The sequence below is a fragment of the Mytilus trossulus genome, chromosome 2 (genome assembly GCF_036588685.1).
Source record: "Mytilus trossulus isolate FHL-02 chromosome 2, PNRI_Mtr1.1.1.hap1, whole genome shotgun sequence".
NCBI classification, from domain to species: domain Eukaryota; kingdom Metazoa; phylum Mollusca; class Bivalvia; order Mytilida; family Mytilidae; genus Mytilus; species Mytilus trossulus.
The window spans coordinates 91857345-91873240 of record NC_086374.1 but is presented as its reverse complement, the minus strand read 5'-3'; the positions used below and the strand labels follow the sequence as shown (position 1 = coordinate 91873240).

General features: G+C 32.1%; 1 protein-coding gene across 1 annotated transcript in view; it reads left to right on the top strand.

Annotated features, from left to right (window-relative positions):
* The first annotated feature begins 5100 nt into the window (after positions 1-5100).
* LOC134708360 (SUN domain-containing ossification factor-like) overlaps positions 5101-15896 on the top strand; it is a 38065-nt gene continuing 27269 nt past the window's right edge. Inside the window, exons 1-3 of the mRNA XM_063568831.1 lie at positions 5101-5245; positions 10131-10194; positions 12027-12098. Of these exons, the coding sequence (XP_063424901.1) occupies positions 5190-5245; positions 10131-10194; positions 12027-12098 (192 nt within the window). The 5' untranslated portion in view covers positions 5101-5189. The remainder of the gene's footprint in view (positions 5246-10130; positions 10195-12026; positions 12099-15896) is intronic.

Here is a 15896-nt window from a genome sequence, read left to right as displayed (position 1 = left end):
TATTGAAATATTGTACGATTACCAAATGAATCAACTAATCTATTCACCAAGGATCACCATAAGGACTAGTATGACTATAAATAAAATGACTGTATCAATATCTTTAATGAAATACTTTTTCGTATATTTATAACTTTTTGAAGTCGTTTTTAAATTAATAGGGGGGTTATAGATTTTTGTTAAAATATATGACTTAAATCTGTTGTTTTCTATGGTTACTTTTGAAATGTGTTCTCCAGAGGTACACAAAGTTACGTGTTCCCTAGAGGGTTCTTGCCGCTTCCCCAGAGGATTTTTTTTTGAGTGATAAGATAGTGGTAGAGAAACTGCGTTCACTCCGGGGCACCTGACATTAAACCCCTCTTGTGCGGCTGCACATGTGTATTTTTTAATCCATTTTAGACATGTAGTTGTCTGATTTTCTTTCAACCTGTAGAATCAGTGATTGCGTTTTGCATGGTTTCTTCTCTCCTGTTGAATTGAAAACCGTACATCACCAGCAACTCGTATGTAATACATTGTGTCAAAACAATCGAAATGTTAAACCGATAATGATTTGATAGAATATCAGGATTTTTAAATTAATGCTTTACAGAAAGTGTTCCTATTTGGTGTCTTTTGCTTTTATGACTTGTAGTTTCTACTGTTTCGTGCCAATTTTTTTGTAATTTTTTACTAATGTGCTTACCCATGCATCAAACTGTTGATGGCGTCTTTCATGGCACATACTACGTTGGATATGTACTGATTAACTGATTGATACTTTAGTCTAGGAGGACATGATTTATGTACTACATTTGTTGTTTTAATTGGCTTTACAGAAACTGTGAGTATTTTCAGAGAGGCACTTTATGTCTTTTGCTGTCATGTTAATTATTTGTTTGTCTCGTACCAATCTGTTGACTTCAGACATTTCCAAATGATTTTTAAATTTTGTTAAAAAAAATGATAAAACCCCGCAAATGTTTTGTGTGTCTGTTCCAAGTTGGGTGATTTATTGGTTATCGTTGGTATTTTATTTTATCAATTGTCTAATCTGCTGATATGAATCTTGCATTCCTATACAGACTTATATTGGAAGTTGTGCTTCATAGCTAATTTCATGCAGCAACGTAACAAATAGTACAGGAACAGAGGGACGGAAGATACCAAAGGAATAGTCGTAAAAGAAGTGGCATTGCCAAGGCACAAACCAAGAAACGACCAAAAAGTAAACCACCGTCTACAGAACACAATATACAAAACCCAAAAGACTGCGCTACACGAACCACATCAAATAAATACCAAAGGTGATATCAAATGCTACCGAAGGGTAAGCAGATCTTCCTCTAATTGTGACACCCTTCGTGTTGCACATGTTGGTAAAACCCTAGCTGTCGATAAGTCGACCATTCGGTAGGTCACATTCAAGGAGCAGAACGGGATTTATAACCACAATAAGTACATATATCCGTCGCACCCTATTTATGAAACAAGTATTCCACGATGACATGAACTTGTCCCCAAAACATCATGGGATAACTAACTGGTACAGAAAATCAAACAGAATAGTTTGGTCTTGCTTTAAATATAACAGAGAACAATGTATACTAGTAAAATAGCGATTTATATTACATCCCTCCTCCTCCCCATAAAAAAACACAAGAGAAACAAATAAAGATCTTTAGAAATAGTGATGAACAACTTTTGAAAATGATCATCTTTGACACTGTATAAAGCGATTTTGATGATTCCATATATAATTACAGAATTGTGCTATTGTTGAGATAGTTAGACACGGTCAGTTTTATCAAAATGTTCAGCTCGATCAAGTATAGAAATAACCAGCAAAATATATGCTTGTTTTTAACATGGAAATGACGAAAATTAGGGAGTTTTGGTTAATTGGTTATTGCAAGTTTGGTCTAATGTCAAATATTGCAGATTCAGTACGACACATAGATTTATGTGCTTCTTTGTGATTCAAGGCAATAGAGATGAAATTTCAGTCTTTTCATTTAAACTATTTTTCACATTTCGATTTGAGTTGTCTACCTTTTACCAGAAAAAAAGCACGTTCGTTATTTTTATTGTAATTTTAGGAAATCATTTTAGGTTAAATCCCTAATGCATAGTTTCTGATTGCCTGTTTAGGTTTAATTTTAATTTGGTTCCTCTTTCGATTTATCAGCCCTTCAACGGTTTTTGATTTGAAATATTTGGCGGCCTGAGCCTTCGATCGAGCATAGCTGATGGATTTGCACTGAACATGCTGAAGAGACATTATTTGTCTAAATCCATCTGGTGCAGTTGAATAAATAACGTTATTGGTTTTGTGATATATGCAACATTTGTTAACTTTAAGGTTTGGAATCACGTGTTTACAGACATAAGTTTAAGTAAGGCTTTTATTATAGAGAACTATTTTTTTTAAAAGTGTTTGCCCGGCCACGTCCACTTTTATTTTTTGTCTATCTGATGAGTTAAGCCTTTTTCAACTAATTTTTATAGTTCGTTCTTATGTTGTACTGTTTTACCACTGTCCCAGGTTAGGGGGAGGGTTGGGATCCCGCTAACATGTTTAACCCCGCCACATTATTTATGTATGTGTCTGTCCCAAGTCAGGAGCCTGTAATTCAGTGGTTATCGTCTGTTTATGTGTTACATATTTGTGTTTCGTTCATTTTTTTACATAAATAAGGCCGTTAGTTTTCTCGCTTGAATTGTTTTACATTGTCTTATCGGGGCCTTTTATAGCTGATTATATGAGGTATGGGCGTTGCTCATTGTTGAAGGCCGTACGGTGACCTATAATTGTTAATGTTTGTGTCATTTTGGTCTTTTGTGGATAGTTGTCTCATTGGCACTCATACCACATCTTCTTTTTTATATTTGGTATATCAGGTTAAATTTGGTCCCAGCTAGTATGGTAAAAAAAATTGAGAATGGAAATTGGGAAAATAGAGCAGACAACAGCCGAAGGCCACCTATGGGTCTTCAATGCAGCGAGAAACTCCTACCCCGCACATGTTTCTGAGCCATGCACCAACTACATTGTCCCATTCGTCTACATATGGAGTGAAGGCCGCCGCAAACATGAAAATGCAATGCATTACGAATGCTTGCTGGGTCTTAAAATCATTGGAAAAAGTCACGGTAGAAAAAAAAACACGAAAAAATTGTCATAACCAGGAATAGTGTTCAAGTGTCACAAATTAAAACTGGCTGTATCTTTTCTTTTCTTTTCTCTTTCTTAAATATTATACTTCACTTTGTTTGTTTGCATAAAGAAAATAATATTTTTCGACTCAATTTATAGGCTCCTTTCTTAAGATTGAACGCCTTAAGTTAACTTTCTCGCTACATTCACTCACGGCCAGCCGTGGTGGTGGTTTGCTTTAGGCTTAACAAAATTCATTTTTGCACAAGCCAAGCACCTGGACTCGGTTTATAGCAGATTAAAATTTTGTTAATCGATGTTTTTTTTTGGTTTTTTAGTATTTCCTTCTATTTGTATTGCTTTATTCGCGTATTTGACGTTCACAACACTATTTCTTTGTTTTCTAGCAATGTGCAGTTTACTATCTATGTCCGTATACTGAATATGATTTTTCAGTATACGGATATGGATAGTAAACTGCACATTGCTAGAAAACAGAGGATTTTTCAGTATACGGATATGGATAGTAAACTGCACTTTGCTAGAAAACAAAGGATTTTTCAGTATACGGATATGGATGGTAAACTGCACATTGCTAGAAAACAAAAGATTTTTCAGTATACGGATATGGATAGTAAACTGCACATTGCTAGAAAACAAAGGATTTTTCAGTATACGGATATGGATAGTAAACTGCACACGGCTAGAAAACAAAGTAAAATTGTAGTAAACGTCAAATACGTGAATAAAGCAATTACATATAGACAGGAATTACAACAACAAAAAAACAATAAAAAAACATCGATTAACAAAATTTTAATCTGCTAACCGAGTCCCTGTGAAACCATGCTCATTTCGTTTGCGCCTTAATAGTATCAATCATAGATCTATATGTAGATCGAAAAGGAGATATTACGAATATTGTTATACTGGCAACATAGTCTTTAATAGCACAATATGATGCCCTATGAAATATTATCTCGGGCAAGGATTTGTATAGAGTCTCACTACTAGTATACAAATCCTTGTCTCGGGGCATTATTTTCTATTTCTATTTATTTCTAATATTTTTATTTAACTTATTTTGCTATTGTTCTTTTTTTTCCTTTTTTTTTTACAACGTACCAATGTCAATTCCCATTTATAGAAAACAATATATAAATTGGCGAAAAAATCAGTAGAAAAACGTTAAGCCTATTGATCAGTATTGAATCATGAGGACCTTTATTTTAAAAGACAATAATTATGTTATCATGAGGACCTTTATTAAAGACAATAATTATGTTATCATGAGGACCTTTATTTTAAAAGACAATAATTATGTTATCATGAGGACCTTTATTAAAGACAATAATTATGTTATCATGAGGACCTTTATTAAAGACAATAATTATGTTATCATGCATCATGAGGACTAAATAATTACATATCACTCATAAATTACATGCATCACTATAAATCAAAATGAAAAAAATGACACTACTTATAAGTACTTGAAATTTTCGGTCAATGCTTTTTAAAAAATGTATACTTCATAAAGATTATAAAAAGAAATGCACAATTCCAGTGGCGGATCCAGAACTAAAGGGGGCGCTTACTGACCTAAAAGGAGGGGGGGGGCTACAGTCATGCTTCAATGATTCCGTATATAAATTAATCAACCAATTTTTCCCACGAAAAGGGGGGGGGGGGTCCCCAGGGCCTCCCCTGGATCCGCCTATGAATTCTCAAGTAAAGGTCTAGAATATTACTCTTTCTTTAATTAATCAATTATCGGAAAGTTACTTCATCATGTTCAGCATAATCTATGGCTTATACATTATATAATCAGATAATATACATTTGACTATTGGACCCAGACACAATCTCGAATTTCATCAGAAAATCGGTCAATAGGTCAATAGTGAAACCAACACAAAAGGTATTCCCCTGTTGACATGCGCATTAGAAAATACACGTCGCCGGAAGTGAAGTTTGACAGAATGCAAAAATTCGGTCAAGAGATGTTTTATATGTTTTTGTGGAAATTATACACATTTTTGAATTAAGAATGATTAAGATTGCTTTATTTATAGCTTTCATGTTAACAACTACTTTCCTGAGCATGTAAGTACTCTCTATTTTATTCCATGACGATATTTTCTTCAGGGTGACAATCTTAAAATGCACTCCCTATTTTCTTTTTAGGGTCAAAACAATTTCACCAATAAAATCTGCAATTTCACTGAATTTATCAAAATTTCATTTTGTCTATAGTTTTATTAATATTTCAGTTTAATCTTATAGTTACTACTGACCACTGTCAGTCTTCACGAGAAGCATGATGTGCTTTTACACGATTGACCCCCCAGTCAAACAGGTCAGTTCATTCATAAAATTAAAATTTGAAACTAGACACCTGAATTGGTATTTAAAAAAACTTCAGTAATGGTCCATGTACTTAACATCATCAAACCCAATTGTGAGTTTGCAAGCCTGTGCTGGTACTTGGTAGGATTGTGAATCAATGAATGGTTAAACACTGAACTGTAGTGGCTAACTATGGATTATATGAATGTCAAAACACAGGAATAGGAAGTTCTATCTGACAATAAAATTCTGTAAATAATAAGGTTGACTATCAATAGAGCTTCTCGTTCGTAGAGCTCTAAGAGAAGCTCTATTGATAGTAGACATTATCATTTACAGAATTTGATACTAAAGTCGACTATATTATTTACAGAATTTTATTGATAGAACTTCCGATTCCTGTGGTCAAAATAAACCCAACAACCATGACAACAGACTGTTTCAGTATAGTTTTTGGGATCCTTATTTTTTTTATCTACCAAACATGAAAGAACTCTTATATTTGTACCTCTGAATCTACATGACATGTAAATGTACATTAAAGCAGCATGTCATAATTATCATGCTAGGATAGTAAGAATGTTATGGAATAGAATTTCCCTTATGATTACAAATATTTGAATTTGTTTCTTAATTGTGAAATATTTATATACATCATCATGGTGGGTCTCATTGGGGTCTAAGCGTGACGCGGGATTGCCGATTTTTGGTAAGCATGACACAGGAAAGTCAAATTTTTGTGTCGTGAAAACGGGAAATGAGGTCTTGCAGGACCCGGGAAATGACAAAAAATGAGAATTGCTTACGTACATAGTGTAAGCGGGATACGGGAATCTGACAAAACAGTAAGTGGGATCCGGGATCTGAACCCCCCAATGAGACCCCTATCATGCAATCTGGAATAGTATTTTCAACGTAAGGAATAATGACAATTTATTAGTTCTTGACAGAACTGTATTGTTAAAAAAAAAATCCTTTCTAAATACAGTGGGATTCTGTCAATGTTTTATTTTGTGTTGAATAACTCTTAATTTTGGGTGCAGATGTGTACAGTCAGAGCTCAGACATACATGTAAACAATTCGATTTCTGTTTTTGACTTAAAGAAGTCAAAACATGTATTTATTATAAAAATGTGTTTTCAATTTTAGACTTATCTACAAATGTATGTCAGAAAATGACAGACTTGTTTAGGTCTGTTTATGTTGATGAAAAAACTTAATTTTACTTGGTGGCCAAAGTATAATGTACACCATCTATGACAGCAAAAACCTGTCTGAGAGTTCACAAGGACTTGAGCTATCTATATTTAGTTATCTAATTGAACATCCCTATAAAATACAGATGTCTTACCTCATTAAGTGTGGTTCCAGGGGGTTGCATTGTAAGGTTAATTAACATTATCTCCAATTTTTTAGACTCTCCTTCATATTTTTCTTTAAAAGAAGACAAAGCATTGTTCTTCAATGTTGTCATTATTTGATTTAGCTTAAATGATGGCATTCAGGTATCGACTAGACTCTTACTGGCTAATCAATCTGGGGTAACACAAGCATAAAGAGAAATTTGTCTATAAATATGAGCTATGTCTCTCTTTGACTATACAGTTATAGTTACATGCTGAGTATTCTAAGCTCTGTCTGACAGACAAAATGTCAGACAAAAAATCATGCGGTCAGACAGACATTATAGGATTTTTTGGTTGAATATATACCGTAGTAGAAAAATTCAGATTTCTTTTTCGGGCAGACAAACCCTTAACATTCTAAAACTGGTTTGGCATAGACTGTACATGTTTGAATTTTCAGAACTTTTTCCCATTTGTGTCCCCAATACATGATGTTACATGTACTTATAACATACTTATTTTACAGTTTTAGATAAGGGATTCCTTCCTTGTCTGTTAGTATGTGATAATAAGTTACAAAATGTACATCATTCACATATATTTAAATATCTAGAATTTCGTGAAATAATTGATATGGTGTATTTGTTTTTTAAACCATTTTATGATTTATATAAATGACAATGTTTGAGTCTTTTACCAAGCATGGCCATGAATGTACATGTAACTTAAATGAAATAATTCATTTATAGCTTACTTTGGATTTTTGATTGAACATGTGTCTCTAATAATTATAATTCATATTTTGATTGTTTATCACTGAATGAAATGGAGAAAAATAGTCATGTACTACATACATGTACCCGGTACAATACAATGTACATGTAACTAGAAGAAATAGTTCAATTCAAAAATGAGTTTACATCAGCTGTTTATTGAATATCATTTACAAATGTCATGAATGTATGTCAACTTTTTATTTTCTTTAAGTTTAAATGAATGAATTCCTATAGATTATTTGAATATGTTTTCCTTTTACATGTTTTATGTATTATTTTAAATATAAGGTCTATATATATGTCAAGTATATTTTCTTAAGGTTTTGATAATGGATATTGATTTTTTGAAATGATTGATTGTTAGTCCTTGTTCTTAATGAATTGTTGCCTTTATCTACATGTACATGTATACTAACATGACCTTAGCACAGTCAAGACTGATACATTTGTATATACAACATGTTAGCTGTATTGATTAATACCTTCGTGGAGTTCATGCTAAAGTTTGCTTTTCTATTACAATAAGAATAATTATAATGTGCTCTTAAATGAGCAATTTAAAGATTGCCCGTCTATAAATCACATTGTCATGTTTCACATGAAATGGTGTGTATTTTGTTCTGGATGAAAATCTGATACATTTTTGTGTACATGGTAACATATGTAGATGTACAAAAAATTGAATGGGTCAGAGTGGCTTGATAGAGAAATAATTCAAATTAATGAGGAGTCCGAGGAATATTTCTATTTAACCATTTTACTCTTTGTTATCTGAATTGCCCCCTGTACATGTACATATTTGAATACATACAAAATTTTTTTTGGGAAGATGTCAAGTTTGTTTAAATCCTATATGCATGATATAATCTACATGTACAAAATGTATAACATCACTGCTACGTCATGTTTGTCATGTTCATCTTGTGATGTTCATCCTTACAATTTTCATGTGTTTTTATCTTAATTGAGTTCCTTAATTCATGTCATTGCAGTTGAAGCACTGTATTCACAATTGATATTTTTTCCTTAATTTTCACAATTGTTTTTTAATGCAGAGGCGGATTTAGGGGGGACAGGGTGCCCGAGCCCCCCTCACTTTTTGGGAAAAAATTTGATTGCTTGTATAGGGAATCTCTGAAGCGTGACCGAAGCAGGCCTCCTCTTAGGTCAGTCAGTGGGCACCCACTTATGAAAATTTCTGGATCAGCCACTGTAATGGTCATATGCATGGTCATTTGGTGCAAGCCAAAATCTGTAAAAATAGATTTAAAAGGGATCTAAAACTCTGATGAGGCATGCATGTACATCACATATTATGGACAGTCAATAAGTACAATGAAGTAAGAATGTTAAGCTAGTGAATTAAATGTGTGATTTAAACTAATCCCAAGTATACAAAGTATATATACATTTGTAGCATAAGAAGTATATCATATGAACTGCGTCATACATGTTATAATGACCATTAGGATCAGATAGTAAACTTTGTTGTTGACATGAAGCAATTTACTGGTCAGCTTTGTTTCCTGTGTGATAACTGAAATAAAATGTACATTATTTATCAACACTTAATTTACATGACTTGAGCAGAAATTACTACATTATTTATCACACTTAATTTACATGACTTGAGCAGAAATTAACACTTGATTTTAAGTAATGCTAATAAACATGTAGCTTGGTCACATGGTCAATGTACATGATCACTGCAGCTAAATATGTAATTGATCTAGCTAAATAAGGGGGAATTGTTACATGTCGTGCATGCTTAACATTGAATGTTATATTTTATATACATCACTGGAATTTGGTGAATACATATTATTACATGTATAAATAAGAAGTTTTGAAAAGTTTTTAAACTATTGTCAATTTTTTTTTTAAATCTCCTGTGTAATGCGTTGTGGGGGACATGTAAACCAGGTGTCTGTCCTTCCTGTCTTGTAAGATCTCTCACAGTTAAAACTCTTGCCAGAATTTTATAAAACTTATGCTATATATAGGTTAGATAAATAGCAATATTTCTGACCAATTTTATAACATGTATGATGGTGGCCAATCGACTTCTTTAAAAAGACTTATTCCCCTTGAAAAGATATTAAATTTATGAAAAATTGGCTTTTAAAATTTAGTTTTTGTCTCACACACAAACTTTTCACTTAAACAGATAGTAGATACATCTGGCGCAAAAAAAAGGTTTTTGTTTGTTATTACCCTTGGAAAATGTTGGATAGATAGGATATGTGCACTGCCAGAGACATACATGCAGACATGTAGGAACTCTGTTCTTTTATTTATTGAATGATTCATTTGGTTCCTCTATATTTTTATATAGATTAAAAGTTTTGAATCAGGATGACAGGTAAATGTACAAGTAATTGAAAATTAGGTCCTGGTTCTATCTACATTTAGATATCCTAGTAACAATATATATATGTTGTTAAATATGTTACGTTTTTTTTAATATTGTAATTAATGACATTGTTTACATTTTGAACATGTGTTTTAATCATTTTCAGAACATATGGCAATGGAAATGAGAAATTGACAATTGGTACAATTCAGGATGAATCTTCAAAACAGGTACGTTGGCGTGTATAGCAGGTCCAGGATGTCAGATGACCTTCATTGTAATTGTTAAAGAAAAAATTTCATTATTTGTACATGTTGTATGATATACATTGTATTTGTCATGTTTGTAAGATTTATTTGTGAAAACTATGAATTCAATTGCTACAATTGACAAAAAATGATTGATGTGAAGCTATCAATTCTGAAGAAAATTCCAGATTTACTATGTTTGTCTGGATAATGTGCCTGATGTGTTAAAATTTAAAAGGATAACATGCATATGCATTCTACTTTATTCTTTTCATTGTTTATTATTTGGGAAATACATATAAACATTTTTGAAGGATTAGGCATTTTCTCAGTTGTATAACAGAGGAACTTCCCTGAAAAACATGACAGGAAAAAGATATAAACATACACAAGCTGTTGAAATGAATTCTTCAAGAGTTAAAATGTGGAAATATTTTATGTTGATAATAATGGCTTTATACATCATAAACATGGTATATATATTACATATACATATGTTCAGTCTACGACTTACATGTATAACATGTATCATATAACACTGTTTTACATTGTTTACAGTGCATAACACATAATCCATATTTCATTTATTTGGAGAAAAAATATTGTTTTTGTTTATTTATTCACAACTTTTATAGACTTGGGATGATTAAGAGCTTTAAATTTTTGTATGGACACATGTTTATAGTATATAGCATGTATGTTGCCTTGCTGTCTTATTGACGACTGATGTTAAAAACTGTATTCCCCCATGGCCACATCTCCTTTTATTCTTACATATATCATTCTTCAAATATACATCTTGTAACACAAGTTCTACATGTTTACATACCAAAAAGCATGCAAAATTCAATACCATGAATATAGACATCCAAATGAAACATTTTGACACTATCATCAAGAAATTTCCATGTCTTTTAAAGTGACTATGATGCAGGACAAACATATTTTTTAAACGGACATCTGAAAATCATGAAAGAAAAATTCCCTCTCTGTATTGACAACATTTATTATTGTAAACATATGCATTTCTAAGTGAAATAAAGTTTTAGAACTTTGAAAATAAAATTAAATATTCTCAACCCTCTTATTGATGTAACAGTTTAAATCTTGTTTCTCCATAGGGTCCTGAAATGACGCAACAGTTCACATGTGTGGACATTTGTCCTTTTGTGTACTTTCAAAATATTTACATAGATATCATTCATCATGTTCATGTCATTAGTGAATTTGATTAAAATCCATTGACCTTGTTAACCTGTAATTTAAGTTTATGGTCTAGTAATATCATTTATACTAGTATATTTTCAGTGGTGGATCCAGAACTTTTCCTAAGGGGGGTCGCTGACTGACCTAAAGGGGGGGCCGTTCCAGTCATGCTTCAATGATTCCCTATATAATCAACCAAATTTTTCCAACAAAAGGGGGGCCCAAGCTCTCCCAGCCCCTCCCTGGATCTGCCTTTGATTTTATCTGAGATTTCTCTAAACATCTGACAGCTCACCTACCATAGTAGAGGGGCATTGTGTTTTCTGATCTGTGGGTTCCCTTGTTCGTCTGTTGGTTCCATTCGTCTGTTCGACTCCGTTCATCCCGTTTCAGGTTAATTTGTTTGGTCAAGGTAGTTTTTGATAAACTCCAATCAACTTGAAACTTAGTACACATGTTCCCTATGATGTGATCTTTCTAATTTTAATGCCAAATTAGTGTTCTACCCCATTTTCACGGTCCACTGAACATAGACAATGGTAGTGTGGATGGGACACATTCTTGCATTTGTTTAATTGATAATTTATTGAATTTTAACTTTTTTGTAGGTTCCTGTTGACCATGTTGACCCAGGGGAACAAAGTCATGAAAAATTACCACCTGAAATAAAAGTTGAACAGGTAAAATTAGTTACATGAGCAGTTTAGTTGTGTATTTCATTATACAAGCTGTTAGTAATTAATGGTATTGATAGATACATATTCTATTCCACACAGAATCAATAAGAGCATTAAGATTGTGTACAAAACCTGTCAACCAGTGTGCATTACTTAAGCAGTCTTATGATAAAAATAATCAATACTTGTTATTTAATCATGTCACCATATATCCATCATGTTCATCAGACATGTCAGATCCACTGTATCTTTCTTGATAAGTGAATTAGAAAAGATACATAAAAAACCTTATGCAACAAAAACTATCCTTTTTTCAATATGAAAATAAGAAGATGTGGTATGATTGCCAATATGAGTCAACTATAGTTTCCACATAACTTCAACGCCACTCTTCTGTAAATTATCTTCTGAAGCATACATCTGTAGCTGTTTTCCCTTAAAAAAAAAAAAAAAAAAACTTGCCATGCATTCTAGATCTGCAGATATAAGCATGAGGAGGGACAACATTTAATATAATGTTACCTTTAAAAATGATGTTTGTTGGTAGATTATTTATGTTAAAGGGAAAATTCACGATTTTTCACTTATGGTTTAAATTTGTTCATTATGACATAATATATATATTCACAAAGTTTTATTGCTAGATGTGCAGTAATAAAGGAGAAATTCAATATTTAATGAAAAAATATTAACTACTTCCTGTAGGTCGTGACGTTTTCTCCTGGTTTTTGCATGCCGGGATTTAAAATACAATCATTAAAAGTCTTGGTTTTTAATCATATTTTAACGTAATCGTAAGCGCGCCGATGACTTACGCTTTATCTAAATAACCATCCGATAATAAGAAGATAAAACGCACAGACGTTCAATTGTACATATTCATGAGATAAATTTTCTATGTTAAACGTATATATTCGAATTATTTTTGTAGACAACACAAAAAGTTATAAATTTATTTTTAATTAATATATTTTCGGACTGATAAGGTGAACAAAGTAAAGTACAATAATCTGTAAAGACAATATGTTGGTGTACTCTTATTGACCTTTTACTATCTCTGCTATGACTTGGTTGATACGATGTGTGTATTCACGGTTCTGTGGCAATACTCGTAGATGGCTTGTTGAAAGGTAAATTGTTATTTGCACTTCGGTATTTAACCACGCCTCTCGGGCACATCTTGCCAGGTGTGACTGTCTATTCGGATCAGTGAATTATAAGACAAGGGAGCATTCAATATACATATCTAAAATATATATTCAAGTTGGTGACAAATAAAAATTGATCGCCGTGGAATATTATTATTTAATTATGTTTGATGCTATTATTTATTTTAATTCAAATAAGTTAATTTACTAAGAAATACACAATTTTCGTTTAAAGACGGGAAACTTAAATCATATGTCCGATTGAAATAATTTACACCTTTTGTCCATGATTGGTGTCTAATAAAAAGGAGAACTTAGAAATTATAAATAGCTTCACCAAAGTATTTTTATTTGTCTTTATTAGGCAAATGAATGAGAACACTTAGATTTAGACTTTTTAAAAGCCACGTATAAATTAATAACTGGAACTCACTGAAGATAACTCTACCGAAGCGGAATATAATATGAACGAATAAAGAAAAAATATTTTTCTACTTAAGAATTTTTTAAAAATTGACAGCAAATTTAAGGTCTTCTTGGAATGGAATCGAAAAATTACGAATAGATATTCTTTATCAAGTGTGAAAAACGTCAACCAAATTTAATCATAATCGGGGACTATTTGACCAAAGATGTTTAAAAACAAAAGACAACGAATTTAATGTCATCTTTCCCTATTTTTGAATGTAATTATAAGTCTGTTCAACCCCTAAAGCGGACAAATATCTGAAAAGCAGTTTATTCTTTAAATTTGCTGTCATTGAATATCAAGAAAGAAAATAAATCCCGAAAATGATTTGAAACTTTAATACTCAATAGCTTTCCTAGAAAATATTCACATCCCTCGGGGATTATTAGTGTACGTCCAGTTGCATATGTCGGAACAATTGTGGTGATGACGAATTTCTTTCTTTATTCGAGAACAATCTAATTGATATATAAATCTGTGATTTTACTATGTTCATAACTTCGATGAACCAAAGCAAGTTATAGATCGACCTGTATTTAAATCAAATTGGTCCTCTTCTTCTTCTTTTGGTATACAATAGTCTATCGAATTGGATGATTACATACTGTTAGTATACGCAAGGATTTGTATAGTTAGTATACGTGGACTAGTCTATTTACAAAACTTTTACCCCAATTTGCACAAAATGTATGTTTCTTTCTTATGTTCAATGTATACATGTATATATTTTAAATTGCGCTGTAGTTCCGTAACTTTCTATCCGGGCGTATAAATGATACGTCGACAAGTGCGCACATTTTTTAATCAACATTTCTGGAATGATCCAACGAATGTAGGACAGAAAGTCACAGGACAAAAAGTCACCGACAAAAAGTCACGGACAAAAAGTCACAGGACAAAAAGTCACAATTCAGTTTTTAGAGTATTTTTCTCAAGAAAAAATAGTTTTAAAAACAAAGTTTTTGTTTTTTTCTTGAACTCTTATATATAAAGCAACTTTGTAATTAAAATTTATTCAATAAACATCAATGATGAACAAATAATTGTTCTGAAAACAAAATGTCAAAGTGACTTTGTACTTAAATGGCTTCATGGTGCCAAGAAATGTCCCCTTTGCATGATTAAAATTTGATAACTTTTCATTTAACAAAGCTTATGAACAATGTCCTACACTGAAAAATAAATAGATGTAATAAAAAGAAAATATTTCAAGATCTTTCTCTTATATATTCAAACAATTGTCAAAAAAATAATTGTGACTTTTTGTCCTGTGACTTTTCGTCCTATCAAATTTGTAACTTTATGTCCTGTGACTTTTTGTCCTGTGACTTTCTGTCCGTTTACCGATCCAACTATGTCCTTTACTATTGACAACGAGTAAATATTACATTTTCCCAGAGACATATGATACAATATTTGTCTCTGATTTTCCCAAATTTACCCTTGGAAAAAATACGTATATTTGTATATATCTTCAATTTTTTTAAATTTTTTTTTGTATCATTTTTTTTTTTATAAATAATATTCTTTACACCAGAAATTTTATTTATAAACAAGCGTATGAGTTAAGTAATGACTAGTATATTATATCACTTTCGGACACGCAAGACAGAGATGTATATTACACATGCACCTGATAGTTCAGTTATAAGTTATCGGCCGTGTACACTGATCAATACCTACAGAAGTGAAACGATGCATGAACTTGCAAGCCCGACAGAAAATCGCTTGAATACCTGGACGTGTCACCTTACACCCCTCACAATACCTTTGGGAGTAATACCTTAAGCCATGCGGGTGATCAGTGGAGCGAAGATCCTAATTTATTTGAATAAAGTTTATTACTTTAAAGAATTATGAACGCATTAGATTTTCGAAAACAATTTTCACGGAACACTTATTTATGATTTGAACTTTGACTTTTTAACCGATTCCAATATTAACAGTTTAAAAATAACAGACTATATGGTTATTAAAAAAATAAGAACATTGTCCGTATCAAGTAAGTTAGTCAGATAAAACAACCGTACGATTGACCCGATATCGACACGTAATTAAGACTACATCGGTTACTGTAGTTATGCTTCTTTGTGGTTTATAGACATATCGTGATTTTTATTTGGCCAAGATAACAAAATGGCGGAAGGCCGAGAACTGATACTCAAAATTTAAAATCGATGGTGA